The sequence below is a fragment of the Arvicola amphibius genome, chromosome 7 (assembly GCF_903992535.2).
Source record: "Arvicola amphibius chromosome 7, mArvAmp1.2, whole genome shotgun sequence".
Taxonomy (NCBI): Eukaryota; Metazoa; Chordata; class Mammalia; order Rodentia; family Cricetidae; genus Arvicola; species Arvicola amphibius.
This window is the reverse complement of record NC_052053.1, coordinates 138167918-138182196: the sequence shown is the minus strand read 5'-3', so window position 1 is coordinate 138182196 and position 14279 is coordinate 138167918. Positions and strand designations below refer to the sequence as shown.

Below are 14279 nucleotides of genomic sequence, written 5' to 3'. Positions count from 1 at the left end.
GGCTTTTATTGATCACTTTATCAGTCTATTAGTTATACTCTGAGTACTGGCAGAAATTATCCAGTTCACAAATTTCCTTCTCACTATAAAGTAGCTTTTATATAGCATGATAATCTATATCCTGATAATAACCTGATAATCTAGGACCACTGACTGAGTCAGAACTATACAGCAAGCAGGGAACCAGAAAAACGAGATAAAATTGTGAGAGGCCCCGGAACCAGCAAGTAGGTAATAAATTTCCTGCCATGAATGACTGATCTGCCAAGGAAGTGACACTCTGAAGGACAAGACTAAATTAACTCCATTGGTTATGTTATATATGTGAAAAGTTAAGTTATCAAAACATTTGTAAAAATATTGTCTGCTTATGGTTCAGGACAAAGAAAAAACAAGTAAAAGGCTGTGTGCCCAACAATAGTTATAATTCACTATTCTAAGATGACGTGCATAATTTCAAAGCAACAGAGATAGATGAAAGCCTTCCCATAAATACAAAGCTGGGCTTTTGAATTTAATCAACATATACAAGGTTTTGATTTTATCATTATGAAACAAGATCAAAAAGTATAAAGTCAAGCAAACATTAAAATGAAACCGACTGTGTCGCTGGAAAACCATCTCCCTGCGAGTACTTTTTAACACAGATCACACCGACACCTCTATCTCTGTAGAACACTACTACTGTAAGAGGAAGTATAGAAGACATCGGTGGTCGGTGCTTTTCCAGCAGAGAACCAAGGTAGGTGAGGTGATGGCTCGATGGGTAAAGCACTTGGCTGTGTGAGCCTGCTGTAACCTCTAACTCGTGTGAAGATACTAGGGGAGAACCAGTTCCCAAAAGCTGTCCTGGGATTTCTACACACGTGTTGTGGCATGTATAACCTCTCCACACACCATGCATATATGATAATAAATTCTTAAAAATAAGAACAAAACACATTAAAATGCAAACTTTTTAACAGGCTGTTTCCATAAGAGATGCTAATAATCTATTCATAAAGAGGCATTTTTTAAATTGTTTCTATTAAAAGAGGTCTTCCCTTACCTTTTTTGTTAACATATAAGTGAGGCAAATATCATAAAAAGTAAATAGAAGTTTTGAGTGGGTGATAATGATTTTTGCCTAATTTACAAAGTCAAAGAATTGTTCTTATTGGCCACATGATAACTGTCTGGAAGAAAGGTCCTTTTGTTTTTTTAAATGAAGACTGAGCTTCAAGATTCCAGTTCAGGATTTTCACTCTCTACTGCTGAACGTGACATTAACTTTGTGTATGTGAAGACTATATTTCAATCTTTTTTGTTGTTTTTTGTTTTCATTTGTTTTAAGACAGATTCTCCATGTAGCTCTACCTATCCTAGAACTCACTTTGTAGACCAGCCTGGCCTCAAACACACAGAGATCCGCCTGCCTCTGCTTCGTGAGTGCTGGGATTAAAGGTGTGCACTACTATGCCCAGCTTTTAGAAATAATCTTAATGTATGATTCTAAAAAAATTTTTTTTCTAAAAAAAAAATTTTGTTTCATTTATTAGTAGTTCCAGTGACCCTTTTTTCTAAGAATTAGATTCAGTAAAACTCATGGAATTTGTATGAACTGAAACGCTGAATCTATGAGATCATCAGATTTTAAAATTCAAATTAATTTTGTGATCATTTTTTAATTTTTTTCAGTAAGGCCCTGATACTCAGGAAGTATATGTCAGAAGACAGAAGCAGCAAAAGATTTGCAAGACTTTAAAAATTATGAGAAATCGTCAATGATATCTCAGTAATCTCTCACTACTTTGTATACAACAAATCACACTTTAACCAAATGACAAATGTACAGAGAATTATAAATATTTAATTCAAGTTATGAAGTAAAATTGATAATGGTAATAGAGACCTTCAAAGTGTACTCCAAGGACGGCCATACTCTGGGTCCGATACAGCCAGTGTAATCTGGAACTCACGGTAGCTGTCAAAAGACAGCTATGGATGATCATGGGGACCTACCCCTTCCTGCTGAACTATTGCTGACTATTGAGAGATTCTGAGAGAGGGGGAGTCATTGTCATTAGTTGTGTATCCACTGGTGAGCCCACCAAGCTACAATGGACAGTTCCAAATCCATGGCCACAGAAGGCCTTAGGGGACTTGCAGGAGAAGGTAGGAGACTTGATATGGGTGGAACAGGTTAAGAGTAACTAGAAGGTACTATATACATGTATGAATTTGTTAAAGAAGATACTGAATTACCAAAACACTTCTAAAAAATGTGTGCTCCAAGAATGTTTCTTCCTGGATCATAGAAACAGGACCACTGGTATTAATTTTTCTTGAGGTAAAATGTGGGAGCAACCAACTCTAAACAACAGTAATCAGCTGGGCAGAGGCAGCACCCACCTTTAGTCCCAGCACTCAGGGGACAGAGACAGGCAGATCTCCTACTTCAAGACCAGCTTCATCTACAAAGGGTTTCTCAGTAGATTTATAAATAAATAAATGTAATCATTCCATAGAACAATGCTGTAGTTTGGGCCACTTTCTGCTGATAAATTATGAAAATGCTATTTCTGATGCTAAAAATAATACATTACTCCTTGTGAACCTCAACAGCATTTAAATGACTTTTTATAAAGAAAATTAAATACCCATTTTAGTTTTTCATTCTCTTCCATGAATTTCTTGGCAGCCTTATTGGTATTTTCTGCTTGTGTTTTAAGCACTCCTTTGTTTGTTATTTCTTTGGCCAGCTGAGTAATAAGCGTAACCAGACGTCTCAACACTCTGAGGAAAAAAAATGTAGTTCAGAATAATGCATAACTAGATTAATCATCAGGAACTCTGACTTCAACACAAACAGCCATTATCAAATGACTCCTGCTAGGTCTACAGGAACAATGGTGGAGAGGATGTTTAACAGAACATTTCTCTCTCATCATATACACCTGGCAGTTACAAGCTGCACCCCACTCCTTTCTCTGCATCCTCTTCCAGACCACAACCTTTACAACCACAGATGTGGTGGCACCTCAGGGCCTCGTGCACACAGTGGTATTTTTCTCGGCCGGCCCTTAGTCTAAAGGAGTAAAAATGGAATTTTAGATGGTACTGTAGGCCTAGCAAGAAAATCTCTTTTCTCTCTTAGTTTGAAAATTTGAAGTTTAAAGGTTAGTTTGTAAAGGTGGCTAAGTCTAAAAAATGAACATTGTCAAGCTTACAGGTAACCCCCACTGTTAGATATTACCATTAATCTCGTCAACTTTTTTTAATGCAGCTTTTTACTAAGGAAATACTATGTTAGGCATTGGGGGCATATATGAAAATGAACTTAGCGCTTGCCTTCCAGTTTAAGCTCTAGTTAGAGATTATATATACTGGTTTCTCTATATAACAGCGCTAGATATCCTGGAACTCACACAGATCTGCTTGCCTCTGTCACCTGAGTGCTAGGATTAAAGGTGTATAACACTATGCTGGGCTTCTAGTTGGAGGTATAAACAGTATTAATTACATTACATATTACTATTAATTGTGAAAAAGCACCAGAAGTTGAAGTCTAGTCTAAGAACTGCAACAGAAGACCAATCTACTTTGGAGAAAATGGTGACCTTTCTCTTTTTTGAGAAAGAGGCTAAAGGAGAAGCAAAAGTTAGAGAAGACCAGGAATAGTCAGTCAGGTCAGCCTTTAATCCCAGCAGTTGAGAGTGCAAGGTTAGCCTAGTCTACAAAGCAGGCTCCAAGCCAGTAGGCTCACAAAGTGAAACCGTTGCATAGTGAGACCCCATCTCAAAAAGAAACAAACAGGGCTTCAGCTTCCCAAGTTCGTTTTCCCCATGCCCCCTCCCATCCCACGCTTCGGAGAGTCTTTATCTCTGTGTTTCCTCACTCCTAAGAAAAGCTGTTCTTCAACTACTAGAAAAACAACACTTTCACTAGGAGAGAAGAGCGTTCTAGGAGAAGAATACCTTGTGTGATGGCTCAGAGTAGGAAGGACAAAGACATCTGAAAAACTCAGTAAATACTTTTTAACAGAATGAATAGTGGAGAGTAGAGACGGAATGTACTAAGTGTAGTGGAAACGGTATGAGAAGGCTCCAGAAAGTCAGCAACCCAATCATTCAAGGCCCTTTGCAACCAGTGGATCTACAGGTTGTAACTTTTCCCTATTTACAACATTTCTCCCTGCCCTGTCCTCTCTCCAAACTCTCCCATACCTCTACCTACTCTCCTTCAAATAATGGTTTCCTTTCTTTCCTTTCTTTCTTTCTAAACCTATTGTTATTGTGTGTATATACACATATATTTCCAAATATATCCTGTTCAGTCCGTATATTGCTACCTGTATGTATGTTTTCAGGGCTGAACATTTGGCACTGGATAATTAATTGGTGTGCTCTTCCCTGGGGAAAGCAATGTCTTCCATTCCCAGCCTTTGTCAGTGCAACTATTATTTCTTATCTGAATATATCATCTGAATGCTTTTATGAAGATGGAAAAAAAAAAAAACCCTAAGGTGTAAGTAGAAAAAAAACCCAGAAAGAATTCTATGAGTGTTAAAACTGTGCTTGTACAGTTTTTTTACTTACAGCCAAAAAAATAATGAGAATCCGGAGATATAAAGGTTCCTCTGGGACCTAAAGAGCTTCATCTGTGTGTGCTCAGAGGCACCAGGCCTGCTGGCTGAGCTCTGCTCCGTGACGTGAGTGCAGGAATATTTCCTTACGTCTCTCACAGCATCTATCACAGGAGACAACGTCACTTTTCATCTTTACGTAAAAGTATTTCAAACAGGAAGTAGTTGTAGGATGACTTACCAACCTCTGTAACAGTGGACTTTAGATATGGCTTTCTTTCTCTGTCCCCTTTACCAACCTCTGTAACAGTGGACTTTAGATATGGCTTTCTTTCTCTGTCCCCTTTAGTAGGCAAGATGGACAGCAATGGCGATTTATGGGTCACCACTAAATCGTAAAATCATTCCTCTAGGGCTTACTCATCACTTCACTGTCAAGTCTTGATCTAATGCGAGATGTTATCTCTTACTCTTTCCACTTTTATGAATGAATAAAATTCAACCTGCTGTCAGCAATGGATTAAATCCCACTTCTCTTAAAGGGCCAGCACCCTACTGTATTCCCATTACTTCCCTAAACTGAGAGCAGAGCTGTCACTGATGGAAATGCCATTTGCACAGACTGGTAAGATGGGCGCAGCCTACGTTGGATTTAATACTTCACAGTGCTTCACAGTGCTTCACAGTGCTTCACAGCCACTGGCTCTAGTCTACCACTCCAAAATAAAATCCCAACCAAGCATTCCAGTCTCATTACCTTACATTTGTATGGCATTTCTTCTACTGAAGAATATTTCCAATACCATTAAGCACACTTGCTCATTTGCTCTGTGCTGCAATATACACAAAGCATTTTTTAAATTGCTCATGAGTAAAGGTTCAATCCTTTGTGCTCATAAAATCTATTTGCTGTTTAAAATTATTTTCTCGGCAACATGTTATTTAATGTACTATTTAGTTCGTTTATTCTGTTTTGCTTTCAATTCTAGAGATGATGAAAATGGAGTAAGACCAACAATAAGGGGATAATGTGATGAGCTCAACTTTCTATAAATCGTATGTATGAAGAGTCTTTTGGCAGGTAAGTTTTAAATTTTCTAATTTCTGGAACATACTTCTGCTGAAAGACATATGTTCTTGGGTTTGCTATTTTGATGACTGTGATTTATTACCTTAACACACATGATAAATATTCAAGTCTTGACTGGAGGAATATAAATACTATATATCAGTTACATGACAAAAGGAAAAAGGAGACAAGTTCCTTAGTAAGTTATGAATTAAGGTTGAATAGTCTACTGGCTCTGCATTATTTACAGCACTTCAGTGAAGCAGGTGACAGACCATTTGAGATGAAGACATCAACATGTTGGTATAAGTCCTACCTGTCTGCCTTAACTTGCCTCAGTATTATAGGAACATGATACAAATCCATTCAAAACTTGATACAATTCCCTTCTTGGTTTGTTGTTTTTGATGTTTTGAGACGGGGTCTCACTATGTAGCACTGGCTGTCCTGGAACTCAGAGATCTATCTATCTATCTACCAGCCTCAACTTCTGCCTCCTTAGTGCTGGGCTTAAAGGTGTGCACCACCATGCCTGGCTTCCCTTCCTGTTTTTCACAATTCTATACCCCTTTACAATAGATGCTCTCAATTTTATAATGAGGATTAACTCTATTTCAAAGATTGGTGTTAAAAACATAAAGCATTTTGCATAAAACGCCAAACACAGTGGTTTGTGGCTCCAAGTTGTTGCCAGCAAACCTACTACTTAATATAACATGAGATTTGTGAGGAGGCTCCTAGGGAAACGGACTTTACAATGTATACTAAAAGCTAAAGTGGCAAAGAGTGACTCTTCTAAATATAAACATGAAACCCATTTACCTTTTATACGTAATTTACACATGCAAGTCTGAAATTAATTTTAGATAATGTTTTTACTGTTCTTGGGTTTGGCCTGTAATTATCACAGATTGAGAGGTGGAATTTTCCAACCATGCTAGCATACTGGTGCTAAAATGTTTTGGATTCTTTCAATTCAAATTTTTAGATTTAGAGTTTTCAGTTAGGGATGTTCAATCTGTCCAGTATCCATCTATAATTCTACCATATGGATTCAAACTGAAAATCTCACCATATTTGCTCTATGTTTTTCAATCCAAAGTCTCACTGATACTTCCCCTAAATATTTCACTATGCATCTTCTCAGATTAAGGACATATTCCTATGTAAAAACTGTTAATAACTTTCTTTTTTAAACAAAGGGATAAGCAGTGGATGTTTTCAGGGCTTACCAGCTGTAATACTAAGCTCTGGAGTTGTCCATGAAAATGGGCATGGACCATATGCGAAAGCAAGAGATACTGCAGTATACCATATTTACAATCACAGGCCCCTGAGCCACAGACTTTAAGATGCTCTATAACACCACCATCACAAAGCAAAAGTCCAGTACTACCTAACAACCATTTAATAATAAAAAAATTTGCAGCAGCCCCCAAAGCTGTTGTTTTTAATCAGGATTCAGTGAAGATTCATGCTTTCCCAAGAATCTTTTAAGAGCCTAGTGACTCTAATCTTTTGGTGCACACAGGCCAAGATCCTGTGTGCCCAGGACAGTACTATAGCGAAGACTGTAATTGGTTGTTATATGGCAACCACAAAGAAGACCACTTAGTGCATGTAAACTTTAAACTAACCTAAAAGAGGTTAAGAATCACTGTACCTGATATTTGTGTATATAAAACAGTACCAAATATGTATCAAAATAGCCATAATTACCTTAATATCAATATATAAAATGATTTTTCTTTTAATATGTCATCAATTTAAACAATCAAAACCCAAATACTTTATCTAGAAAGGATGGATCCAGTACTCACCTAAAAACAGAACGATTAATAGGACTATAATGGTAAGGAAAGCTTTGTTCCAAAAACTTGCGATTTTACCCCAGACGCTAAATGAGAAAATCTTCTGCCACCTGTGAAGCAATATAATTAGATTAGGTAAAAAACAGATAAACAAAAATAACAACATGAACAACCAAAAAAACCAAAAGCAGGTTTTGAAATGTTTCATAATTACTGAAATAGTATTTTGATAGTAGTGTGACAAAAATTAGAGAAGTTTAATTTTAAGTTAGTACTTCTCTGACATGACAGAATAGCTCATGATAAATGCTATGACATTTGATTATCTTTTGTCTGATGATTTAAATATTCTAAAGTAAAATTAACTTTTAAAGTAAACATACATGAACAAAACCTCAAGAAGAAATGTGGGCATGGGTTTGTGTGGGGGAGTCATGCCTATGGAGTAGGGTCAATCTGAGATGCTCCTCAAGAGCCTTTTTACCTTGCTGTAGACAGACTCTCCCTGGGACTCACTGGTCAGGAGAGGCTGACTGCAAAATCTGCCTGCTTTTCCTACCTGGCACTGAGATCATAAACCTATGCAACCCTCCCTGGCTTCCCCCACAGGTTCTAGGGATCAGACTCAGGTGTGCAAGCTCATATGTCAAATACTTTTCCAATTGAACTATCTCAACAGTACAAAAAGAAATTCTTAAACTAAAATGTCATTTGGCTGCTCTTGTTCTGTTTTGAGACACGTTCCTCTGTAGCTTTGGAGCTTGTACTGGAACTCATGCTGTAGACCAGCCTCAAACTCTCAAAGATTCACCTATCTCTGCCTCCCAAGGGCTGGGATTAAACCGTGTGCCACTGCCACCCCCACAAAATGTCGTATTTTTAATGGAAGCTATTTCTTTTTTCCTAGTTAGAGTAATGTCTCAGAAATGATGATGTCTTTTGATCTAACCACTAGCAACAGCTAATTCTCTACATACTTATTTGAGACAGGGTCTCACTACACCTCACTACAGAGCCCATGTTGGCATGGAACTTGTCACCCCCATGCTTCAGCCTGCTAAGTGCTGCAATTACAAGCAATTATTACTGTATTTGATTCTACAGGTCTATTTTTATATGGTATTCTTCTATTGTATACTCTAAGTAATTTCTTTCTTTTTTTCAAGACAGGGTTTTTCAGTAGCTTTGGAACCTATCCTGGCACTTGCTCTATAGACCAGGCCAGTCTCTAACTCAAAGAGACCCACCTGTCTCTGCCTCCCAGAGTGCTGGGAGGGAATAAAGGCGTGTACCACCACTGCCTGACAGTAATTTCTTTAACAAAAAATGTTGAAAAAAATGACTGAGATATGACATAAATGTAAAATGGGGAAAAAAACTTTATATATCTATGTAAACTTTGACACACGGAAATAACCATAGGATTTATCCGTGACCCAGGTCAAGGTCTGAACAGAGGAAATGAGACGTGGAAGTAGTCTAGACGCTGTCCCAATGAACAATTCTGCACCCAGCTCTTTATTTCACTGCTCCAATCCAGGGTAGCATAAACAAAGCTGCAGAGGCAAGAAACGATGAGTTATGAAGTGTGACCAAGTGATCCCTCCTGGGACTGGGAAGGTGTCGACCTCTGCAGTAAGTACTTCAAGTGAGTGATACACTGAGTCAAAAGGAGACCTGAGAAGGTAATTAGCACGTGAATACATATCAGAAGCACAATGTGGTAGTTTTACTTTAAGATATGACAAATTGTTAATAAATTTTGAAAAGAACTGTCAACAATAACTTCAAATTGAAGGGGAGAAGACTGATTTCCTTCTATGTCAGGACTGTAACAAAATACCTTACAACATCATTCTTTTTTTTTTTTTTTTTTTTTTTTTGGTTTTTCGAGACAGGGTTTCTCTATAGCTTTGGAGCCTGTCCTGGAACTAGCTCTTGTAGACCAGGCTGGTCTCGAACTCACAGAGATCCGCCTGCCTCTGCCTCCCGAGTGCTGGGATTAAAGGCGTGAACCACCATCGCCCGGCTACAACATCATTCTTATAAATATACTTCCCCATTCAAGATAGCAAGTTCCTGGACCTATGGCTAATGAGGAACAAGGGAAAGTCTGTGAGTATACTGGACACTCAGCACTTTCAAGAAGGCAGAAAGTTCTTTACTAAGTAAGTAAAGCTAATATGTGGCTCTGATAGTTTACATACCCAACATTTTTGACACATTCTCATTAATTTTGACTGGAATGAAAAGTAAAATAACTATTAATGAAATTGTTTCTTTTCTCCCTGAGGTCAAACCTGAGAACCATCTCTATGTTTTGGTCTGTACACAGCAATTCCGCTGTCCCAATGAACAATTCTGCACCCAGCTCTTTATTTCACTGCTCCAATCCAGGGTAGTAAAAAGAAAGGAAAATATTAAGTCAGGACAGGACAGGTGTCCACGGAATAAATAGCACAACACTGCTTTATTATACCTGTAATCAAGACCAAAAAGACTAGGTTCTAAAAAAAAAAAGGTGGGGGTAAATTCCACTGTATACATAATCAAGCTTTAAAATGTAGCATTACCAGAGAGCAATCTGGGTTTCGTTTTTATAGAGTACTTTCCTCTAAATTTCTTTTTTTTTTGGGGGGGGGGGGGGTAGGGTTTCTCTGCGTTAACAGAGAAGCTGGAACCAGCTCAAACTCACAGAGACCAGCCTGCCTCTGCCTCCCAAGTGCTGGGATTAAAGCCCTGTGCCACCACCGCCTGCCTCGTTTAACGAGTACTCTTTATGAACCGCCTTTCTAACTTTCCTCCCCACCCACCCCATCCCGCTGTGTTTCAGGGCACATCAGGGTGGATGTGGACGTCAGAAGACAACTTTGTAGCGCCGGTTCCCTCTCCACCACATGGTTCCCGGGCATCGAACTCAAGTCCTCTCGGGGCTGCAGGCGCCCTTGCCCAGTGTGCCATCCCGGAGACCCAAACTTTCTAACCCCACGAAAAAGCGTCACACGCCGTTGCCTGAAGAAGCCAAATCCAACATTTGGTACTGTTAAAAGATCTGAACGTTTCCTACCTCTGAGGAGGAATAAAGGGCAGGCAGAAGATTAAAATGAGTCCTATTTCAGCATAGAGAAAGCTGGCAACCGCCACCCATTGGACTGTCATGGTTATTTTTTTTCTTCTTCACACCTGAACAGAGAAAGACTTCACTTTCACACAAGCCCGGGTGAACGGCCCCACGCCGCGCGGGGCCTGCTGGGAGTTCCCCGGCCCCACGTGACGAGGCCGCGCGCACGCGCGCACGGCCCGAGCCCCGCTTCCCCCCCCCCCCCCCCCCCCCACCGCGGTCCCCAGCTTCCCGGGGCCACCGGCCGCCGTGGCCGAGCTGCGGGCCGCGCTCCTCCGGGAGGCCGTCCCGCGCCGTCCGGCTTACCCGCCGCCGCTCGTCACACGCCGCCGGGAGCGCGCCGGGCCGGGCTGAGGTCACACTGGCGCGACCGCCGTTCCTGGTGCGCGGCGTGGAGGACGCGGGGTGACGCAGGCTCTTCCACGGTGCCGCCGACGCGCGGTGGTGGGAGCCAGGGCCCGGGCGGGATTCGAACCCAGCCAGCCGCTTTAAGGTGGCACCCTGCCTCCCTGCCCCCAGTTAGACTAAATTTAAGTGAGGGTCCAGTCCCGGGGTTTGTGCATTTTGTTCTTGAGACGGCAGACTCTGTATTGTCAGGGCGCCTTTTGTTTCCCTGCTCTTGTCCATTGGTGGAACCAGGCAACTTAAGGGACTACTAGGAAAAGATGGGTGTGGGTATACTCTACCTAACCATATTCTGTTAGGTAACTAGATAGGTTCTGGGAAACATTGAGGGTAGACTCCCTCGTGGTTAACTCTGTGTTCTATCTCCTGTTTCCCTGGTGACGTGAGAAAGGAAAAGCTAACAACTGCCCCTCCTTATGCCTCCTGGCCAAAATGAAATATCCGTGCTTTAGGTGGAGACTTGGCATCCCGATCTGCTCCAAAGATTGTAACATTACATACTATTATCTCCTCCCTTAAGCTGACCAAGAGTCCACTTCCAGGAAATCTGATTTATTTGGAGACACGTTAAAAGAGGTGGGAGAGATAATTATCCCCTTAATAAAATACTTACACATCCTAAGACGTGCTTCTTTACCGAGTTTCCTTCTGCCATGTAGAAGTGCTAAGCTTGCTCGCTTTTCTGTGTTCTAATTAAGAAAAAGGTAACACCTGCCTTTTGTTTGTTTTTCTTTGGTTGATAGCCAAAAGCCTAAGCATGCTTTCCCTGGCATTGGGCTTTCTTTATCTCTGAATGCTTGTCCCCTCCTGAAACTATCGGTGGGCCTCCATTTCTGAACAAAAAAGTCTTCCAGCTTTGCTTGTGGTAAAAGACCTGACCTAAACTCTTGCACAACCTGTTTTCCTCTTACCTCATCATCCAATGCACTTTAGAACCACACTGTTCTCATTTACTGAAAAAAGTAATTTCAGAAGCCATGAAAGTCATCTGAGAGGTTGTTGTAAGATACTTACTTGTCACTTAATTTGACCACCCCATGCCTACAGTTGGGTTTGCATTGTCCTTTTGGTGAGTGTCTAGTATAAATGTCTGTGCTCAAATCTATGTCTTTAAAGTCCTTAAAACATTTTTCGACTATGTCAGAGGTGAATGTCAAATGTCTTCCTCTCTACTTGCCCATGTTTCTTTTTTTTGGAGAGGGCTTCTTATTGAACCCAGACTTCACTGCGTGTCTAGACTGACTGCCACAGAGACCCTAAGATCCTCCTGACTACTTCCGTGGTGCTGGGACTCCAAGGGCGTACTACCATATTGACTTTTACATGGGTGCTGTGGATCTGAACTCTTCTTTGATAAATTCTAGCTTTGGCTAGAGATGTGGCTCAGTTGTTCACCCCGGCTTTGATCTCTAGAACCTTCTACGCTATATGTGTGGCACATACCTGTAATCCCAATACTGAGGAGGTGGAAACAGAAGAATCAGAGATTCAAGGTCATGTACAGCAACGTAGTGAATCTGAAGCTTGCTTGTGACTACATGAGACCCCAAAGCAAAAAAATAATAAACTTCAATTCTGCATCATACTTAGTCCCCAAAATTCATTTTTGTTTGTCACAGCCAAGAATCCCAGTTTCAGGTGAGATGAGGCACCTGAAAAGAATTCCTACAGATAATAAATATGAGGTGTGTGTTATGTGTCCTGTCTGGAAGCCAGAGGTCAACCTTGGGTGTTGCTCTTTAGTAGCTGTCCAGCTGCTATTTGAGAAGAGGTCTCTCACTGGCCCGCAGATTAAGCTAGGTTGACTAGACAGTGAGCTCCAAATGTCTCTCTGCCTCCCCAGCACTGGGATTACAATTGTATGCCAACGCAATTAGATTTTTAAAAAATTTATGTGTACCAACCACATGCATGCCTGGTGTCCATAGAGAAGAGTGTTAGCTCCCCTAGAACTGGAATTACAGATGGTTTTATGTTGCACGAATAATACAAACCCAGAGACAGATATGGGAGTTCAAACTGAAGATTAGAAAAGCAAAGCAGTCAACCACTAGAGAGACCTTTTACCTCTACCAAATCTTCAGACCCAAAGGGCAAGATCCTGTCTTCATGAACCCTCAGACTCCACACTCCACTGATTTCCTCTCTTCCCCTTTATATTCTTCTCTCCACCCAGCCATATCACTCCTGTCTCCACCTCCCTAGTGCTGGAATTAAAGGTGCGTGACTCCCAAACACCAGGATAAAAGGCGTGAACTACCAACACCTGGATCTCTTTGGGGGTTGGCCTTATGTTGCCCGGGGTATCCTTGACGTCACAGAGATCCATTTGCCCCAGTCTCCAGAGTCCTGGGATTAAAGGTATGTGCCACCACTCCCTAGCCAGTATGGCTGACTAGCGTGGCTGCTTTGCCCCTCTGATCTTCAGGCAAGCTTTATTTATTAAAACACAAATAATCTACCGCTATAGTTGTAAGCCATTTGGGTGCTGGCAACTGAACCCAGGTACTCTGCACAAACAAATGCTCTTAACTACTGAGTCATCTCTCCACCCGCCACACCTGCTTTTTTTTTTTTTTTTTTTTTTTTTTTTTTGGTTTTTCGAGACAGGGTTTCCCTGTAGTTTCTAGAGCCTGTCCTGGAACTAGCTCTTGTAGACCAGGCTGGCCTCGAACTCAGAGATCCGCCTGCCTCTGCCTCCTGAGTGCTGGGATTAAAGGCGTGCGCCACCACTGCCCGGCCCCACACCTGCACTTTTACACTGAACTGGAGATCACTTCAGGACCTCATCAACCTCCTGATTGTGCTATTAGGAGTAGCTGTGGTGACAGTATAGTTGCAGAAGTGCCTGGGAGCCACCGATGGGTTTGACATTCTCAGGAAACACAGGCTTCAGGGACAGCAACAGAACCACAGCAGCAAAAGGAGCTGTCCCAGTGTTGGCAGTCACAACAAGAGGTGGCTGAGCAGCGGGGCACGGGGACTAGGGCAGGTACAAGAACAGTGAAAACAGGCAAGAGAGGCTGTGAGATTCTGAAACTGTAGGCCCTGAGTGGTGGTATAGTTCCAGAGAGCTGTTAAATAGCCAATATCCAAGGCTAGGGAAATCCTAACACCCCAGCCTTGAGACTCATGGTACCTAAAGTTATAAAGGCTGTTGTCAAAGGTTGAAGAATCCATGCTTCCTATACTTCCGCTAATCAGGGGAGTAATACTGGATACCTCAGGCCTGCAAAAGAATCCTAGTAACACAAGAGCACCACCACCTTGCTGTAAAACGCTGAGGGATATGACTGCCAAAGCCAGTGC

The 14279-nt window shown here is 41.3% G+C and overlaps 1 protein-coding gene across 2 annotated transcripts in view; it reads right to left on the bottom strand.

Moving 5' to 3' along the window:
* The window catches only part of Bcap29 (B cell receptor associated protein 29), a 39818-nt gene extending 28005 nt beyond the window's left edge, over nt 1–11813 (bottom strand). The window contains exons 1-5 of one of the 2 annotated variants that reach the window (XM_038335925.1): nt 11584–11813; nt 10512–10627; nt 7454–7554; nt 4578–4728; nt 2640–2775 (exon numbers count right to left, since the gene is read on the bottom strand). In XM_038335925.1, coding sequence (XP_038191853.1) covers nt 2640–2775; nt 4578–4728; nt 7454–7554; nt 10512–10603 — 480 coding nt within the window. In that variant the 5' untranslated portion in view covers nt 10604–10627; nt 11584–11813. Of the gene's footprint in view, nt 1–2639; nt 2776–4577; nt 4729–7453; nt 7555–10511; nt 10628–10871; nt 10891–11583 lie in introns of those variants that run through there. The other variant, XM_038335926.1, reaches the window with a different exon arrangement.
* Between the last annotated feature and the right edge of the window lie 2466 nt (nt 11814–14279).